The sequence below is a fragment of the Chrysemys picta genome, chromosome 3 (assembly GCF_011386835.1).
Source record: "Chrysemys picta bellii isolate R12L10 chromosome 3, ASM1138683v2, whole genome shotgun sequence".
In the NCBI taxonomy this organism is placed as follows: domain Eukaryota; kingdom Metazoa; phylum Chordata; order Testudines; family Emydidae; genus Chrysemys; species Chrysemys picta.
Window position 1 is genome coordinate 42,951,095 of NC_088793.1, and position 20,214 is coordinate 42,971,308.

At 43.8% G+C, this 20,214-nt stretch overlaps 1 protein-coding gene across 17 annotated transcripts in view; it reads left to right on the top strand.

Annotated features, from left to right (window-relative positions):
• Window positions 1-20,214, top strand: part of MYOM2 (myomesin 2) — a 228,002-nt gene that overhangs the window by 58,128 nt on the left and 149,660 nt on the right. For all 17 annotated transcript variants that reach the window (XR_006174115.2, XR_010600067.1, XR_010600068.1 and 14 more), the window contains 7 exons: window positions 1,378-1,504; window positions 5,533-5,711; window positions 5,941-6,055; window positions 7,017-7,173; window positions 7,284-7,390; window positions 10,720-10,764; window positions 11,175-11,311. Coding sequence is in view for 7 of the 17 variants with exons in the window: in XM_065590163.1 (XP_065446235.1) it covers window positions 1,378-1,504; window positions 5,533-5,711; window positions 5,941-6,055; window positions 7,017-7,173; window positions 7,284-7,390; window positions 10,720-10,764; window positions 11,175-11,311 (867 nt within the window). In the remaining 10 variants the exon portion in view is untranslated. The remainder of the gene's footprint in view (window positions 1-1,377; window positions 1,505-5,532; window positions 5,712-5,940; window positions 6,056-7,016; window positions 7,174-7,283; window positions 7,391-10,719; window positions 10,765-11,174; window positions 11,312-20,214) is intronic.

Consider the following 20,214-nt stretch of genomic DNA (forward strand, 5'->3'; position numbering starts at 1 on the left):
ACTGAGGGAGGGTTAAATCATTTTTACTGGTGGCACTAAGTTCTTATGTTGTTAGTTACTTTATGTATTAAGAAATTCTGGCTAAATTCTTTTAGTGCCTGGCATTCTGAGTCCTAGCTCAGTTTGGTTTTGCTTTGATCTTGTATTTGACGCTAGTTCAGATAAACTTTCAAGCATAAATCTCTCTATTCCCATAAAAAAATAAATACTACATTAAGATCCTTCTATTATCTCCTTTTTCTCAAAGACAACTGACCTACTTTCTCTAACATTTGTGAACATCTAAGATCTTCCAGGCCCTCCACAGTGGTGCCTGCCATTAGCTGAGCCTTCCCTTTCACAATTTTAACAGAAAATAAAACTGGGAGGAAATGTGCAGGGTCTGTGAAGGGTCCAAATGCAGAACCACCACTGTGATTGTGCTGCTCAGTGGGGCAGATCATAGGGAGACTCTGGGACTTTATGGTCTCCATAAGCTGCAAAGCTGAGCTCAAATGGTGATGCGCTCACCGTGAAAAGCCAGGAGAGTGACAGAGATGTGGCTAGTGGCTCTGGCTTGGATCTACTGGCCACCAGCTGTGCCCTGCTGATCCCATCCCCAGTGCTATCTCCTCCCTTTCTAGTGTCTATAATATTTAAAGAAAAAAATAAAAGCCCTATGCAATTAATTAAAACTGAGGAAAAGCGCCCAAATAAGCCAAATGCAGGATCTGAGTTATTTAAATACACTCCTCTCCCAAGGAGTTTATTTCCTTTTCCTTTAGATTTCTATTATCCGCCCTTCTTCCCCTCCCACTCCTCAGGGTCTGTCATTATTTCCTGTTATGACCTTGTGCCCTTGTCTTACACAGCTGAGGAGAAGTACAGCCTCTCCAATACCCCCGGCTCAGTTAATAAGGCCTACCTGGATCTTGGCTCTGTGGAACACAGCTCCTGCTCCTCAGATATTCCCCCTTGTGAGCAACTGGTTGGGGAGAGGGCAGAGAGTGGGCATAGGTGATGGAGAAGATCCTCTTTCTTGCTGGCCTAAGTAGTTGGCCACTCATGAGGTCACAGTAAGGGCCACCTTTTCCAGAGCTGCAGAAATGTATTTCCCACTGCAGCAAGAGGAGGGAAGAGGAGGAACTATGTGAGGGACAGTACTAAGATTGATTGTGTGGTGGCAAAAGCTCTGCCTATATGAGCTCTCTTGTTTAGATTGTAAGATCCTTGGAGCAGGATCTTGTTTTACTTCCTTGTACAATCTATGGTGCTTAATAATGATTAAATCAATCAGTGAATAAATGTATGTTATTATTATTATTACATTTCCGAGGCCTGGAATAAAAAGTAATACATTTTCATGTATATTAATTTGTCCTTGGCTGTTTTGAAAAGGCAGAGGATTTGACAGAAAACTCCTTCTATGAATTCAGAGTCGCTGCTACAAACCTGGCTGGTATAGGCCTTCCCTCAGATCCCAGTGAGCACTTTATGTGTAAAGCCTGGACCATGCCAGAACCTGGTAAGTCTATTAGTTCCTCATAATACTCAATTTAACGCAAATTCCTTGCAACACAGTCAGTTTGAAATCCCAGTGTGAATATATAAGGAAGGTGTAATTTTCTTACAAGAGTGCCTGTCAAATTGCTTCAGTAGGATGTGTCTGATTTTCAGAAAGCTAAACTAGAAGTGTACTAAATTTGCTGATACACTGTGAGTGAATGGGATGGCTCAAGTGATATGAAGTGTGTCCCTACAAGGTTTGAATCAGAAACTGACTGGTGGTAAACAAAAGTCATTGTCACTGGATGGCTGCTCAGTGTCCGGTGTGAAATGAATTGATGCCTTCAGTGAATTGCAAGTGAACTGATATCCATATCACAATAGACACCTTTACAGTTACACCGGTTACTGGCAGTCCCAACAAGTAGGTGATCTCTAAGAAGGCAGTTTATAAATAGGCTGACACAGGAAACAAGCCACTATTTTGAAGGCTATTGGCAGTGTCTAGCAAAGACTAAGGGAATGATCTAGATCCCACTGAAGTCAGTCAGGGTATGTCTGTGCTACAAAGAAACCACTGCACCAAGTCTTGAGCCCTAGTCAACTTACTCAGGCTCACAGGGCTCAGGCTGAGGGCCTGAAAATAGAAGTTTAGATGTTCCTCTTCGGGCTACAGGCTGGGGTTTGAGACCCTCTTCCCTTGCCAGGTTTCAGAGCCCAAGTGGGAACGTCTACACAGCTCTGCAGCCCAAGCCCCACAAGCCTGAATCAATTGATCTGTGACTCAGCACCATGGGTTTTTCTTTGCAGTATAGGCATACACTTAGGGTATGTCTGCACTACAATAAAAAGACCCATGGCACAACTGTGGCTGGCCTGGGTCAGCTGACTCAGTTTAGGCTGCAGGTCTAAAAATTGCTGTGTAGATGTTCAGGCTTGGGCTGGAGCCCAGGCTCTGAAACCCTGTGTGTGTGTGTGTGTTGGGCGGGGGTGTCTCAGAGCTCAGGCTCCAGCCTGTGCCTGAACATAGACACAGCAATTTTTAGCTCAGCAGCTGGAGTCAATTAGCCTGGACTCTGAAAATCAGTGCTATGGGTTTTTTATTGTAGTGTAGATGTACCCCTAGACTCTTCCCATTGACCTCAGTGGGCATTGTGTTGGACCCTCAGCAAATACAAGCCCTGTTTGTGGTCCCAACAGGACAGTGTTATGGCCCATTGGCAAAGTATTGCAAGGAAACCTGCAGTTCTGCTCTCCGTCCTCCACAAGCTTCAGGCTTCAAGACTGTTAATCACAAGCATTAAATTCACTTTTAAAAAATGTTAAATGAGAAAATGTTACTGGTCCAAGATTCGCAGATCACAAATGCTTAACCTGTGTAGGATTGTAAAAAGTAACTCTTCTTTGGTTCTTATTGGGGAGCATTCAGAGCAATAATTTTGACTCCAATTTTATTTAATATCAGGTTCTTTAGTAAAGGCACATTTTGATGACCTCATTCACATTAAGTAGCACCTTCCTTCATGAATGGTCCCATTGACTTCAGTGGATTTATTCATGTCTGCTTCCTGCAAAAATGCCTTATTGGATTAATTTTCTCTGGGAAAATTTAAACTGGTTTTCCTAAAACTAGATAAAAGTTCTCACTGACTTCAGTGTGGCTTGATGGGGGTGTAAGTCAGAGGATAATTTTATGTTTCTTTTTATTTTATATATGGAAAATAACTTTGGACTGGAATGAAAAACATTTAGCTAAATTCTCCATTGAGTTATACAAGTCCTAACTGTTGGCTTCTATGATATTGCAATGGTGTAAGTAAGAGAATTGACCTGGTGTCCATTATCACATGTGAGATTTTCACATTCCTTTGTAAGTACTGAGGATCAAAATGACATCAAGGGGTAGTTACTCTTCTGAATGGGCCAAATGCTGCACTGATTTACTCCCGCTGAAATCTGCCACAAAAGTCAGTGGAATTATCCAGCGTGTGAACTAGCAAGGATTTTGCCCTTTTGAGTTTATATCTAAAAATAAAATAAAAGGTGTCTGCAGGAAACAAAGAGGAAATAGCATTCATTTCCATGATGAACTGCTTGACCTTTTGCGCTCCGCAGTCTGATTGCATTGTTCTCATTATGCAGTTAACTGAACAGGTGGTATTAAATTTCTTCCTGCTAGAAAAAAGGCTGTTAAAATGTTCTCCAAACCTCTTTGAAAGTAGTGTTAGAAAATGGCTTAGCAACAACCAAAAGGAGGAAGTGTGATTTGAATTAAGATGGAGTGAGAGTCTGAGCCGTTCATGCTTTTTTCATAAAGAAATTCCGGAAAAACATACATGCCTACCACACACCTGTAATTGCTGTGGATATTGGAAGTGCTCTTACACATTTTGAAACAGAAGTGAGGTTCTTCTACAGGTAGGCCAAAACCCATTGCAAGGTTTCCAGTGTGACTGACCAATTTCCAATCCAATTTGTAGGGGAATAGCTGGTGTCCATGTTTTTTCCTGCAGAGCCCCAATTTTAGGTATATCTGTGAGCCTTTATGAGTTTACAATGTTAGCTAATGAATTATTGTACATGCATTAGAACAACGAAAGATCACAATGACTACTAGTAGTATAGAGTCCTCTTCATCAAGTTTCACACGACATTTTTCTTCCACCTTCTAGGACTTTAGCAAATACAACTGCCTATAGGAAATGGCCATAAAGACATTTAGCTTGGGATTTTCAAAGGACCCTAAGACAGTTAGGAATCGAACTTCAGCTCCTTTAGGCTCCTTTGACAATCCCAGCCTTACATGTACATGAGAAATCTCTTACCTGTACTCATTGGTCTGAAAGAGGTGCCCAGATTTATAAAGAAAACACACTGGTAAATTTACGAATGGGATTGTCAGACAAGGTTGCCTGAGACAGCAGGGGACTAGACTTGATGACCAAAGAGGTCCCTTCCAATCCTATGTTCAGTATTTTATATCCAATGGAGAATCACCCCTTTGTTGCTCACTAATGATATCCTTATGCATGTCTGTAGAACCATATCACTATAGAATTTCATGTTGGTTATTTATCATTATTGAAAGTCAGATGGAATGGAGGGAAACACTAATTTATTCAAAAGGACCTGTCTGTGTTTTTGAATGGTAGTTGTATACTATTGTAGGTTTGGTCTGTGTGATAGAAAACTGATGTGATTACTGTTTTGTACTCTGTTAATAAAACTGAGTTTGAATATTTTCATGTATAAAGAAATGTAAATTGTGTGGCATCAGAACAATTTCAATGAAAGAAAAAGATGATGTGGTGGTGAGAATATAAGCCTTCAAGATACAAAGACACAAAACCACACATATACTGATTACAGTGTCAGGAGAATTTGAGTGCCTACTATTTTAATAGTTCTTAGTCTAAATGTCCTCCTGAATTCCCTTCCTTTAGGGAGATCTACACCCGTCCTCTGACTGAAAAGTGATCTTCTGTCAATGCATATAGAGCCTGATCCAAAATACGTGCAAAATCGCCTACTGACTTTAGTGGGCTGTGGATCAGGCCAGTGGCTCCTGTTTCATGCTCACCAATAAAATAGAAAGAATAAAACTGAAAATGGAAGTACTGATGCTTAATCACCGATTTGATTCCAAACTCAATGGAGCAGCCTCGAATTTGAAATAGTGAATTAAAATAGAAATAAAAAGAAGCACCTATCCCTCCTCAGAATGTTTTAGAGGGCATGGATTTTCCAGATGAATAATTTAACCTCAAAATGAAACTACTGGGATCCAGCTAACAATGTGCACTTTGGAATACTAATGTTACTCTTGAATAAGAGAGGTGGTGCAATACAGCTTTCGTGAGCTGACATAGACATAGACATTTTAACCTGGGAAAGGATACCAATAGATACAACTTCTTTTTCTAAAGGGGGGGAATTGAAACCAAACAAAAAAAATAAATAAATTATACATTCCTCCCCCATCCAAAAGGGCCAGGTTGTAAAATGTTATTAAGTTTGACTAATTTTTCAACATTCAAAATGTTTTAGGGCCTGCCTATGATCTGACATTCTGTGAAGTTAGGAATTCATCTTTGGTACTTCTGTGGAAAGCACCTGTGTACAGTGGTAACAGTCCTGTTACTGGGTATTTTGTGGACTATAAGGAAGTAGATTCAGAAGAGTGGACCACCGCTAATGAAAAACAAATTTCACACTGTTACTTAAAGGTAACACTTCATTTACTAAAAGGTTGTTGTAGTTATTGTTGTTTCAATGAAAAAGCGACCAAGGAAGAAAACTTGGAGGTGAAAACCTGGCCCCACTGAAGCTAATAGAAGTTTTACCATTGACTTCAATAGGGCTGGATATCACCCTTGGACTTCTGCTAACAAATTCTTATTACTCAATTATATAAATTTATATATTTAACACAAACTTTACTCTGTCCTTTTCAAGGTCAATGATTTACATGAGGGCAAAACGTATGTTTTCAAAGTCCGTGGAGTGAATAAAGCCGGTATGGGCAAATCATCTGATATTTCTGAGCCAGTGCTTATCGAGGCAAGACCAGGTATGAACTAAATTATGTTATCTCCCATACATAAAATGTAGATATAATTTAGAAAATGGTGTAAACATTACTCTGGCAGAAATAAGCATTCTAGGAACTCAGGATAGAATAGTGGTGGTACTGAAAAACTTGTCAGTTTTATCTGAGATAACTGTATCAGCAGATATGGTTATCGAAGTATTGGCAGTGTGTCCTTGTACTTTCTTTTACTTACTGAGGGAAATACCTGGATTACTACAAATGCTGAGATTAGCTAACTGTAACTCTTATTTAGTTATTTGAAGCAATTGGAAAGTTTTTAAGCACTGCCTTATCTGTTAAATCTAATTATGAACAAGACCTTTACAACAACCACTGTTAGTGCTAACTACTGTGGTAGGTGTTGAAAGGACATGTATTATATACAAGTGTATTTAAAAAAAACCTTGTTACCATGTTGCTAAATAATTAATAAGGCCACATTTTGCCACCCTTCTTCACACTGAGTAGTACTCCACAACTAGTCTCGCTGATTTCAGTGAGTCTGCTCATACAGTAAAGTATTGCCTAATTTGAGTGTGAGAGGCATAACCTGGCACGCTGATTGCTAACACTGCAAGAATTTTTAAATAATTTAGTTTGTGTTACAATTTATGTTACTAGTTTACTTTTAAAGTTTACAGTCAGTTTTATTTCATAGCTTGGTATCACTAAGCACCCATTATTTTTAGACTTCTGGTTTTTTTGTATATTATAAGAAACCCCATTCTAGTATGTTAAGCAAATCACTTCAATGTGTGCTTAAAGTTAGGAATGTGCTGAAGTCCGTCTCTATTCAGCAATGCATTTAAGCAAATGCTTGACACATTGCTGAAGAAGACTGGATTTAAGTATGTGCTTAAGTGCTTTGCTGAGCTGGGGCCTTGAAGAATAAATGCTATTTCTTGACTGCTGTGTTTATGAATTGATTCTTAATTTTCAGGAACCAAGGAAATTACTGCAGATGTGGATGAAGAAGGTAATATTTACCTAGCTTTTGATTGCCCAGAAGTTACAGAGGCATCAGATTTTACTTGGTGTAAATCCTATGAAGAGATTACTGATCTTGATAAGTTTAATGCTGAAACAACTGGAGAGCAGTAAGTTCTGGAACCCTGTATAAAGGCACTAGAAGTTTGTTTTTGTAAAACTTTGCCCACTTGTGACAAAGCCACTAACTGCATATATATATTTTTAATGATTTCTTTAGTTCTAAGTTGTACTTCAAAAATCCTGATAAAATGGACTTGGGAACCTATTCTGTAGCTGTTAGTGACACAGATGGCATCTCATCCAGCTTTAAAATGGATGAGAAAGGTAAGAGCACTATTATTTAAGCACTGCCTCTCTTTATCTGTAATTTTCAAATTTACTGTAATGCTAGGATGCAATAAAATCTGCAAAAAAGAAAACAAAAAAACATTACCAACAAAAAATCTAGTAGTTTCAATTGCACTAGCAATTCAGTTAAACTTCGGAAGATCCAATTAGCTGTGTGCATTATTTTGTGAACGTATGTCCCTAATTCTACAGTTAACATGCTCTGAAAATCAGGCCCATAGTATGTTTCTTTAATAATCAACCATGTAACAGCTAATTAACCTAAGCTCAAAATCCTTTACACTATCCAAAGTGACTTAAATAGTTTGAAAAAAATACAGATACAACTTCTGGAGTTAAATGTATAGAACTAGGTTATAAGTCTTAGATGCAGAGTTGTAATGGGAAAGGAGAAGGAAGAACTATATTAGTTGAACAGTGGTGTCTTGAGATATTGGGCCAAATTCTCCTCTCAGTTACCTTGACATAAATCTGGAGTAGCTATGCTCTACTTCACTGGGGTTGCCATTATTTGGTGTGCCCATCACCATCCAAGGGAAGCTGGGAGGGTGAGGGTATTGGAGAGGTTCACTTGTTACATTTTAGCAAAGGTCACACCCATCCTTCCTCCAGTGATCTCCTCCTGGCAGTTGTTGCGGTACTTAGAGGCTGGTGATCTGGCCTCATCCTTCCCAGTCACCCTTTTATGCCATTAGCATAAAGATGCCATCAGCAGCTACAGACAGCTCTGGCGGTTGTCTTCCCAAATACACTTTGTATTTTACGGCTGCCTTTTGTGTGGGTGCATCTATATACGACCCAGCATAATTTGGCCCGTTAATTTTGGATTAGACCTAATCTTCTTCCTACTTTAAGGCAGGCTCTGCTATTCAGGGAACTTTCCTACTCAATTATATTTTTTTATTCTAAAGCTACATTCTTCTCTTTCTTCAAATATTATCTGCCTACTTTCTAGTAACTGATTCATAATGCATCTTGAGATCTAACTCGAATCTCACATCATGTATACACTTTCTTTTAAGCATCTAAAGCTGATCCAAAGCCCACAGAATTCAACTGGAAACTTGATTTACACTCAACATAAATTAAAGGTGGGTGGGATCAAGTATTAGAGGTGGGACATTCAATGGAACTTGTGCCCCCAGGACTTGAGCTAAGTGACTTAGGGTATGTGTACACTGCAATCAGAGGTGCAATTGCAGCTCGGGTAGATGTACTCACACCTGCATTGATCTATCTAGCGTTGAAGCCAGGATGGCACAGGTTAGGAACACAAGCACGTGCCTAGGTGGACAGAGTGTGCTTGCACAGCATTTTTTGAAATACACTGAAAGATGATCTCATTACAATTTCAGAAGATATGAAAAAATCTAGGATGGGATTTTCAAAAGTGCCTAAATGTCTGAAACCCATTGAATGTAACTGAATGTCAGCAGGACTTGTGCTCCTAAATCAGTTAGACACTGAAAATCCCACTCCTGGATTTTTTCTTCTTTTCCTATGAAACTGCAATGAGATCACCTTGCAGTCTGTTTATTCCATGAGAAACACACTTGAACCCCTTCAAGAGAGCTTTCATACCATACATTAACTTTCCCTTCTCTGTCCTCCCAATCCTTGATTATAGCAGGGCAGTAGCATCACTATAGTGAAGACTGAGACCAATTTACTCTAACAGCTGATTTTTCTAAGTATTCTGCAATCCACATCCTTACTCAGATGTTTCGAAAATTGTTGTGCCTGTACTCAACTACTTCATGTACTCTGCACAAACTACCCCCAGAGATGCCAGATTCTACTACCCCTTGACCCTTGTCCTAGCTATTCTCTCCAGAACATCACTAGCACTTATTTCTGCCCTGTAGTACACTGTTATGTATGCCACTGGACTGCTACAGATTGCCATGGCAAGAATAGACTGTTGTGCCCCTCTACTTGTATAACTGATCTAACTCAGCACAGAAATGAAGGGTCCATGATCCCTTTGGGTGTAGATGCACCTCTTCTCCTATCCAGTGTGAACTGTGGCAACCTGCTGTAAGTAAGCTTAGACCAATCAATAAAGCTGTCCCTAAAACCATGAAGGACAGCTGGAATCCACACAGACTAGTGAGAGAGCACAGTTCTGTAGGTCACAGCCCATTGCAGGGGCGGGACTGGTGTGTACCTTAACTCTGTATTTCCTGGTATTCACAGGCTTAGATCTAGGTGCACTTGATGCTCTAAAGGCATTGATGGTCAACCTTCACTCTGAGTTAATGAAGTTTTGGGGCACCGAATAGCCATTATTAACTGTCTAGTCTTAGACAACCCCAACTGTCCATACTACTCAAGATATGGCCTTATAAAGGCTTTGGCCAGAATATTTAATTTATCGTTATTATTAGTTTTAAGTTAACACACATCACTTATCCATCTGTGCATCTAATTTATTTTTAGTGGGCCCATCACCATAGCATCTATGAGCCACCCTAACACATTCCTAGTTTTCTTTGCTGAAAGCCATGCACTGTGACCCAACCCTGGTGGTATTTCCCCCACTACACTTAAATCCTTTCTTCCTCTGCCATGACTAACAATGATCATTTTACTTTTTGTCTGCTCTTCTCACATGTATCACCTTACTTATTCCACCATTGAAAATAATCACTTAGCTGTCCAGCCATTTCCCAAAACTAGATCAAATCCTTCTGCAACTTTGTTAAATCCTCCACTGTGTCCTAAAATCCTCGATCATTTCCTCTTGTCTTTGTATTATCTGTAAATTTTGAAACGATGCACTTCGTTTCATCCTCCAAGTCCCTACCAGTAATAAATATGTTAAGTAGGATTAGTCCCAGGTCCCAGCTATGTGGAACCTAGCCTGGTACACATAAGGATTTACTGCTAATTGAACCTTTCCTACCAACCAGCTCTCAATATAGCTGTTTTAGCAAAGAAACCTTTTGGAAATGATACTTTAGTGAGCCGGGTCAGCAGATAAAGAGGGTGTTAGATGCAGGTTAGATGCATATTTCCTATATATCTTTAGTGTAAATCCCATAGAAAATCTAAAATGAGTTTTAGCTCCATGCTTACATTTTAAATATGAAAACTTACTAAATCCATGAACCAGAATTTTAAGTTTTTCCTGTCTTCTTCAATTTAGCTTTTGAGACCTGAATTTTCAGAGGCTTTTGGAGTATTTTTCCCACAAGCCATAAGCAGATTATTTATGCATTGATACTGATTTGTACACTGTTTTAACAGCTGTATTTTGACTCTGTCAGAATAAATTAATACATGAAACTTTTTCATAATTTCAGAGCTTGAACGTCTGATGACACTAAGCCATGGTATAAAGAACCCAAGTAAGTAGAACTTCTGAATTTAATAGACAGTTCATGAAATAATATAATTACACACTGATGACTGTGCTCCCCAAGGAGTCCTCTTAAGACAATGACAGTCTCATTTTTCACAGCAAGATTTGCTTGCTTATCTTTTGATTATTTTAAAACAAATATTAGCTCTTATCTGAGAGCAATCTCCATCACTCAAGAGTCTTTTGATGTTTGTCCACTTTTAATACTGGCGCGGTGTCTATTATGCAAAATCCTCAAACACTGCATTAAGGATGTAGTGGAGATTGTGCTCTGACTCCTAGAAAGAAGCTTTAAAATGCATCAGAAAGGTACAGTAGAGTTTTGCTTTTTATTCCTCTCTTCTTGCTCACAAGGGTTCATGCATTATTGACCTTTGCTTGCTTTTATTCTTGTAGCAATTCCTCTGAAATCAGAATTAGCTTATGAGATGTTTGATAAAGGAGAGGTTCGTTTCTGGGTTCAAGCTGAGAGTTTGTCACCAAATGCCAGCTTCAGATTTGTTGTTAATGATAAAGAAGTTGTAAACAGCGACGTAAGTACATGTGGAAGGCTATAGTTGCCTTTATGTCACTTTTGCATGTGAATTTCTTACATCTGCATTGTCTACAATACTATTAATGTTGATGAGTTGGTAGTGCCTAGGAAGGAATGCCATTGTGCTAAGTACTATATACACATCTCATAAAGTGACAGGCCCTGCCCCCAAAGAGCTTATAAGTTAAGCATATTATGAGATACGGAAGCTAGGGATAAACAAGTGATGGGGAGAACAAGGTAACACTGAGGTAACCATACTTGGTATAATAAGCACCAGTCATGGTATGCTTACTGCTCAGCCATTGCCAAATATTTTGTAGGCCTCACAGCACAAGTCAGATTTAAGAAGGGATTTGAAGGAGGACAATGTGGTAGCTGTGCAGGTTTTTAGGGGGTGCTCTTCCCATGTGTTGGAATTTTTATTATTTATGCAGAGTATTATCACAACAATAACATAACCATAAATTCCTCTATTAAATCCAAAGGCTGAATGTTATTTATACAATTACTCTAAACATACCTAAAAAAACTAGATAATAAACAATTTACTACATCAAAACAGTAACAGGACATGTATAAGCATTTAATCAAGATACTGAAAAACAGGCTAAACCCCAGGGTGCTTAGACCCATACTGGTCGGCTCCATCTTGGTTAGGCAAGTATTAGCAAATAAACCTTTCAGCGTTCACTTTTTTATACCCTTTAACAAACAAGCGATGTCATTGCCAATTGTCAGACCTTAGCTAAGCACAGATTAAGCAATATTTTATAATACATGAAACAAACTCATATAACCAATTATTTATTGCACCTGGGACCCATTTAACCCTGTTTTATTTCTATTACTTCAGCCCAAATCTTAAATAAGATAACAGTGGTATTTTGAAGGGTCACTATATATTTAACACCACAACTCTTCTTTCTCATGATCTCATTCTTTTTGGTCACGTCCTTCGGGCCTATTGCTCATCCTAATATCCCAACTCAATTTAAAACCACAGTTCACCCAAATCTAACGTGGGCCTAAATTCCTACACTAGGCATAAGAGGCAGCATGGGAGAATGCTGCAAAGTGCTTGAGGGAAAACTGGACCAACGGGTAGTGAAGACTGGCATTGTTGGCTGAGCTGAGGCTTTCTTCATCTTTTTATTTTCTATAATCAAGGTGTAAATTGGAAGGAATGTGTCTTTAAAAATAAACATGAGGCAAGCTGAATGACTATACAACAGTGATGGGCAAATGTCAAAGGTTTGGAGTTTGGATTTGTATAAACATCTGTAACCCTTCTGCCAGGCCAAGTTGATAGCAGCAAGGGCCGGGTTCAGTACATAGGGGTCCCTTCCCAACAGCGTGACACAGAACCAGCTCGAGCCCCCACCCAGTGACCTGGGAAAATCTTACACAAACCCCTAGGCGCCTCGAAGAGGCAATATTTCCCCTCTCGCAAGCACAGAGCCTCGGTGTAGCAGAAAATGTTTAATAACATGAGGTAAACGACATAGCATTAAATTGGGAAAACACCACAACTAGAGTTCATAGACCAAACCATGAGCGAAGACCCACCCCAGCAAATTGGGCCGTGTCCTCTCCCGTGGGTTCTTGAAACCAGCGACCCAAGAATCACCAAAGTCCCAAAAGTCCACCGATCCCAAAGTCTCTTGGGTCCAGCAACCCAAGAATCACAAAAGTCCCAAAAGTCCGACAACCCCCCAAAGTCTCTGTCCCTGATCAGTGCAGCCCCAGAGTTCAAAAAGGGGGGGGTGAGCAGGGTGTTAAGGGGCACCTTACGTGATCCGAGGCCAACCCGGCTGCTTCTCCGTGGGGTTCCACCGCAGCCTTAGCACGAACTGCTCCACTCCACCCGCAGTCCCACTCCTGCCGTCCCACGAACTGCTCTGGCAGCTGCTCCGCTCCGCTCCGCTCACCGACCTGTGAGCCGCGCCGCGCCGCTCCGCTCCGCTCACCGACCTGTGAGCCAGGCCGCTCCGCTCCGCTCCGCTCACCGACCTGTGAGCCGCTCCGCTCCGCTCACCGACCTGTGAGCCAGGCCGCTCCGCTCACCGACCTGTGAGCCGCACTGCCCCGCTCCGCTCCGCTCCGCCCGTCCCTTGGGCCGCTCCCACAAGGCTCTGCTCTGCTCGCTGCTCCTCCAGCCGCTCCACTCGCCCCCGCTAAGCTAAGTTAGCTTAGCAAATATAGCTTCAGGCTCCCCCACTAGTTAACACAGCCTCAGTGATCTCAGCTCTTAAATAGCTTTAGCTCTTTTGTGATTTCAGCTCTCAGTGATTTCAGCTAGTAGTAGGGGAGCCCCAGTGCTGGTGCACTATCGGCCCAGAGTGAATTCAGCTCGGCAGTCCGTAACTAGACTCCTAAGGGAATCAAAGTTAGCTCTGACATTCAACAGTGGAGAGAGGAGGAGGTGCAATTGGTGTTTCAGGCCCACAAAAGGGACCCACACCACCAGGTACCAATACCTGCCCCCAACCTCTCTCAATTCACTGGGTTTTGTAACCCATGCCCCTTGACAAGCAAATGCTACTTAGGTAATGGTGAATGACTCACTCAGTCCTTCTGTCATACACCAGTTCCACTGGCCTTGATTCACAGAATCAGGGTAACAAAACTTTATTCTTCCTGCCCCAATAACAGAGAAACTGGGGATCCCACACCAGCCAAAGTAACCACTTTGAGTTGCTGTTGTTTCCTGCCAGGCGAGTGGGTGTGCCTATGCAAACAAGATCAGCCCCTGGAGTTCTTTTCCACACTCGCCATAATTCACCACCAGATGTCAGGGTAGAGCTCATCCTGACTCTGCTTACATCCTCCCCCCAGCCGAAAATTTGTCGTCCCGACAAATCGCACTCCCTATTATAACAACTCACTGGTTCCCTCCAAAGGGCCTCAGATAGCCCACTTTAGCTTCCACAAGCCTGTGTGCTAAACATATTGGTTCCTCACTAGTTACCCCAGGTGCATCATAAGTCAACCGTTTTACTGGTCTTATTACCCTGTCTCGTCTATTGAGAATCTCTGTTGCCGTGGTGCGCGGGACAGCCTCTTGAACGATGGATGGAGAGGTTTCCTTTGAGGGTCCCTCGGCTACTGGCATAGGTCCCTGCATTTCTGGTTCTAACAGTGGAGGGTCCAAGGTGCCCAGGACATCCTCCACCTGTATGTCTCCACTGTCCAATAACCTGGGTGTGTCATCACATGGGGGTCCCACCAGTCGCTCAGGGGTGTCAGGAATGGGCCTAAATACTTCTGCCATGGGGTTTAGGGCGGAAGAAGAAGAGCTCTCTTTTGATTCAGCCGATCGAGACTGAAATCTTGTCTCCATCCCAGGATACACCATGGTTGTGTCTTCCTCCTCAGACTCACTCTCGGATGTGCTGCATGGGGGTAGGTTAGCTGCAGGGGGCTGGCTGTCCACGTTGGAGGGCGGCTTTGGTCCAGCACCTTCATTCTGCCCAGTTGCCCTGTTGTGGCCCATCTCATACGGGGTGCCTACCAATTCCCCCACAGGGAGCAAAAGGTTTCTATGCACTGTCTTTGTCTGCCCTGGACCCTCTTCAGGTTTGATCTTGTAGACCGGCAGGTCTCCTAGCTTTTCCATCACCAAGTAAGGTATTGCCTTCCATCTGTCGGCTATCTTGTGTTTGCCAGCAATACCCAAATTTCGCAGCAGAACTCTGTCCCCCGGCTGGAGTTCTTGCAGACGTACCCTAGCATCATATCGATGTTTGTTGCGGTCTGCGTTCTTCCGAGCTGCAGATGTAGCTAAGTGATAAGCATCCCGCAGCTTTTCTCTCAGTCGGGATACATATTGCTGATGAGTTTCATAGCTATCTCCATCCTCTGATACACCAAAGCACAGGTCTATGGGTAATCTTGGTTCTCGTCCAAACATTAAGAGATATGGGGTGACTCCTGTAGCATCATTCTTTGTGGCATTGTAGGCGTGCACCAGATATGCAACATGTTGGCTCCAGGTTGCTTTCTGCTCTGGTCGCAAAGTCCCCAACATATCTAATAGGGTTCGGTTGAACCTCTCTGGCTGAGGATCACCTTGCGGGTGATAAGGCGTTGTTCTAGACTTCTTAATTCCCGCTATCCTCAGCACCTCCTTCAGAAGATGACTCTCAAAGTCCCGCCCCTGATCCGAGTGTATCCGGGCTGGAAATCCATAAACTGAGAAATATTTCTCCCACAGTACTCGAGCAACAGTGGTGGCCCTCTGATCACGCGTGGGATATGCCTGCGCATATCGTGTATAATGGTCAGTCACTACTAGAATGTTCCCAATATTCCTCTTGTCTACTTCTAAAGACAAGAAATCGATGCATACCAGTTCCAAAGGTTTGGTGCTGGTGATGTTCTTGAGATATGCAGCCCTCGTGGGCAGAGTTTTCCTTTGAACACATCGAGCGCAAGTCTCACATTTCCTACGAACATCTTCAGCCATCCGGGGCCAATAGAATCTACTACGAAGAAGTTCCAGGGTCCTCTCCATCCCTAAATGTCCAAAGTCATCATGCAGGGCCCTCATGGCCAGGGCTCTGTACTCTTTTGGCAGCACCAGTTGTGCTCGTTGCTTTTGTAAAGGGTCGATGGTCGTTCGATGTAACACTCCCTGGATCAGTTTTAGTTTGGTCCATTCTCTCAATAGTAGTTTACCCTCCGGGTTAGGAGGGACAACCGCAGCTGGGCTTCGCCCCTCCCTTTTGGCAAGTAGTGTATCACGAATGTCAACATCTTGCAGCTGGGCTTCTTGCCAGTCAGCCGCATTGAGCACGGGCAAGGGAGATTGGTCCAATGCAATATAGTTCACAGAAGCAGAAGGCACGCAGTCAGGGGGCAGGCCCAAAGCTTCAGCAACACATCCATGAAGACTCTCATGGGCCTCTGGCTCTCGGCGACTCACACTGCAAATAGCCCTCACTCCATCCATGGGTATCATAGCCACTTCAGGTGCCTGCGGTCGCCGGGACAATGCATCTGCATCTACATTGCTTCTCCCTGATCGGTATTGAATGCTGAACTCATAGCTAGCCAAGGCGGCCACCCATCTCTGTCCTGTAGCATCCAACTTAGCACTCGTTAACACGTAAGTCAATGGGTTGTTGTCTGTCCACACCTGGAACTGAGCACCATACAAGTAGTCTCGAAATTTCTCAGTGATGGCCCATTTCAAGGCCAAGAACTCCAGCTTGTGGATGGGATAGCGAGTTTCACTGTCAGACAGTCCTCGGCTGGCAAAGGCTACGGGTTTATGTTTGCCTTCCACTTCTTGGTACAGTACTGCTCCCAGACCCTCCAAACTGGCATCAGTATGTAGGATAAACGGTTTGCTTGGGTCGGCAAAGACTAGGACGGGGGCATGAGTTAGGCGACTAATGATTTCCTGAAAAGCCCTCTCACATCTCTCATCCCACCTTGGCCCAAACGGTTCGAAGGGGCCATAATGTCTCTGCACAGGAGGCTTTGGAGGCCTCCTCTTATTCTTGGTCCTAGATTTGTTCTTGTTGGACTGGTATCCCCTGGTAAGATCATTCAGGGGTTTTACAATTGTGGCGTAGTTCTTCACAAATCTGCGGTAGTAACCACTAAATCCAAGAAAGGTCTTGAGTTCTCTGTAGTTACTTGGATGTGGCCAGGTAGTGAGTGCTTCTATTTTGTCAGGATCAGTACTCACACCCTCCTGGGACACAATGTGACCCACATACTTCACTGAGGTTCGGCAGAACTGGCATTTGTCAATTGAAAGCTTCAAACCATACGCCTCCAACCTATCGAGCACTTTAAGAAGTCTTTCTTCATGCTCCTCCAAGGTTCTTCCAAACACAATCAGGTCATCCAAGTAAACTAACACTTGTAGTAAGTTCATGTCTCCCACGACTTTCTCCATGAGACGTTGAAACGTGGCAGGTGCCCCAGAAATTCCTTGGGGCATGCGTTCGAACTGGTAGAACCCTAACGGGCAGATGAAGGCTGTCTTCTCCTTATCTTCTTCTCCCAGAGGGATCTGGTAGTATCCACTCCGAAGATCCAACACAGAGAACCACTGGCTACCCAGCAAACAGTCCAAGGCATCTTGTACTCGAGGCATGGTGTATTGGTCAACTGTAGTGCGCCTGTTTAGAGTGCGGTAGTCAATACACATCCGGATTTTCCCACTCTTCTTACGAACCACCACAATGGGAGAGGCGTAGGGGCTTCGGGACTCTGTAATGATACCATTCGCGATCAGCTCTTGAAGATGATGGCGTACGTCTTCCATCTCAGAGAGAGCAATCCTCCTAGATCTCTCCCTGAAGGGTCGGGGATCTTGTAGCCTGATGTGGTGTTCCACTCCTTTGGCACATCCCACGTCCCACTCATGCAGTGAGAATACCTTGGCTCTCTCGCAAAGCTTCTTCCGCAGGCGATCCTTCCACTCCTCAGACAGTGGGGAGTCCCCAAAGTCAAACTTTGCGGGATCCATCACTGGAACTTCAGCTTCACACTGGGGTCTCACGATGGTTTCAGGCTCAAAGATGTCTGCAATCTTCTGCCCTGGTTTTACAAACACGTCACGGCGTGTTTCATTAGCAATCAATATAGCCACCTCTTCCTGGGCTTCAGCAGGTAGGGTTATGACTCCACTGAGAACCAGCACTCCTTCTGGGAGCCCTCCCTCGGTCGGCTGCTCTACCATTGCTAATGTTTTCTTACTGTCTTTTAGGCAGGTACTCACGACAATCACTTCCTTTTCTGTCATTGCAGGAACCACTAAGGGGGCCGGGCCCGCATACCTCAATGCTCCCACTGGCAAATCAGGCAGCACTTTTCTTGTGTCCTCAATTTTTCTGTAGGCTGCGGCACAGTGTGTGTGTATCACCAAGGTGTTCAGATATTGGTCCCCTGCTCGCTGTCTGCAGTAATCTGCGAGTACCTTAAAGAGGCTGGAGTTGGTCCCTATTAGCACGGACACATCAGAGGCTCCTTTAGGGTCAGGGCATATTAAAGCAGCAGTGTCCACCTCCTGTCTTATCCCCGCAATCTCTTCTGGGAATTCCAGGTGTACTATGACATACCCCTGATAGGGGTATTCATCCATGCTGAGGCCACACAGGCCAAGTCCTGTCAGGGGCCGTATAGGCAGATGCCTAAGCATCTGCTGGTAGAAAGACTGGAATATGATAGTCACTTGGGATCCTGTGTCAAGCACTGCTCTACATTCTGTCCCTTCAACCTTTATAGTTACCTCCGCTCGGGGTCCGATCAATCCTGGTGGGATTCGGGCTGCAGGGTTCTTTCCAGGGGAGCCTCCACACCCTGTAGGCCTAGGCGGCTCCCTTCCCAGGCCCTGGGGCCGTTTCCCGACTTTCCCCAGGTGGTCCTCAGCTTTTGATATACTAGCGTGGGATTCTCTGCATTCTGACACCTTGCAGCAATGTGCCCACCCTGGCCACACCGGTAGCAGAAGAAGGATTGTCTTTTCCCTTGTTGTCTCGTTGGGGCAGAGGTTCTAAATGTAGTCCTCTGAACCGTGGTAGTGGAGGGTTCCATGTACCTTGAAGTATTTGCTGAATCGATGGTATTCTCTAATTCAGCCACTTTCTGTGTCAGGACCTGCACTCGTTGGGTAAGTTCCTCTTGAGGATTCACCATCAGTGCCTTGGGCGTTCGGGTGGATGTTGTGCCAGTCGCCGGGTGTGACTGCACCTCCCAAACCTCGCCAGCTGCCTGCCTCTCTTCTTCCTCTCGGACCTCTTTTATCAGCTGAGAGTAACTCGGTGGATTGTCTTGCCGTTCTCTTAATCGGAGGTGGAGAAGGATTGGGTTCTGATATTGAATTCCTCTCACAATCTGAGCCAATCTAGTCCGGTCCATTTGCCCAACTGCCACTGCTCCCCTCATGATGGCTCTCTGCAATAGTTTCTCCAACCTCTGGATATAGGCAGAAACCTTCTCTCCCTTTTGTTGCCTGGCATTGAGGAACTTGCAATAGACATCATCTGAGCCCTCGGTTCTCCCGAAGGCATGATCAAGGGCCTCTAGGCAGTCCTTCACCTTGACTCCAGGGTTACTGAGTTTCAGGGTGCGAATCACATCTAGGGCTGGCCCCCTGAGGCACTCTACTAGTCGCCTTCTCTTTTCAGCATCAGGCACCGCCCACTCCTGCAGCATTTCAGTGGTGTGTTCCAGCCAGGGTTCAAATGCTTCCTCCCCAGGTATTGGGGTGGGACCCCCAGAAAACAACCTCAGTTTACGATAGGGGCTTGACTCAGGGTGGGGTGCCATAACCTTCTCTAATGCTTGCCCCAAAGTCTTCACCCATTCATCAGGTGAAGGAGCACTCTCCCGGTGTGGGACTCCTGGGTCAAGGCCCAACAGACCTGGCATATCAGCCAAAGTCTTTCCCTCTTTCCCCAAAAAGGCTGACATTTTCTTTAAAAACTCTACATCAGGGGCAGGGACTGGTGAGGGCTGGCTCCCAGTGGTTATTACTGTCCACTCACCATCTTCCACTGCTATCGTGCCTGGAACCTGTAGGGGTTCCACAGCCGATGGCAGCTCGCACAGTACAGCAAAAGCCCCCTCCTCCCTCACAAACATGCGCCCACGCATTTTGCACTTACTCAGGTACTCAGTGGATACCCTTAAGATAGGTTCTATTGCACCCTCATCAAACGCCTCCGGCACCCCCGTTACCAAAAGACAGTTCCTAGGGTTAATATTCATCCCCTTGCACCAGTCCTCTAGCAAGTGTAGGGCCATTATACAAACTGTAAAAATTTTTACAAATATATCAGATCAAAACAACAACAAGAAGATTTTTAGGTTTTCCCAAGTTAATGAATCACCCAAGATGTGCTTGCGAGGGGTACTGACCCAGGGATCCCGGACGAGCCC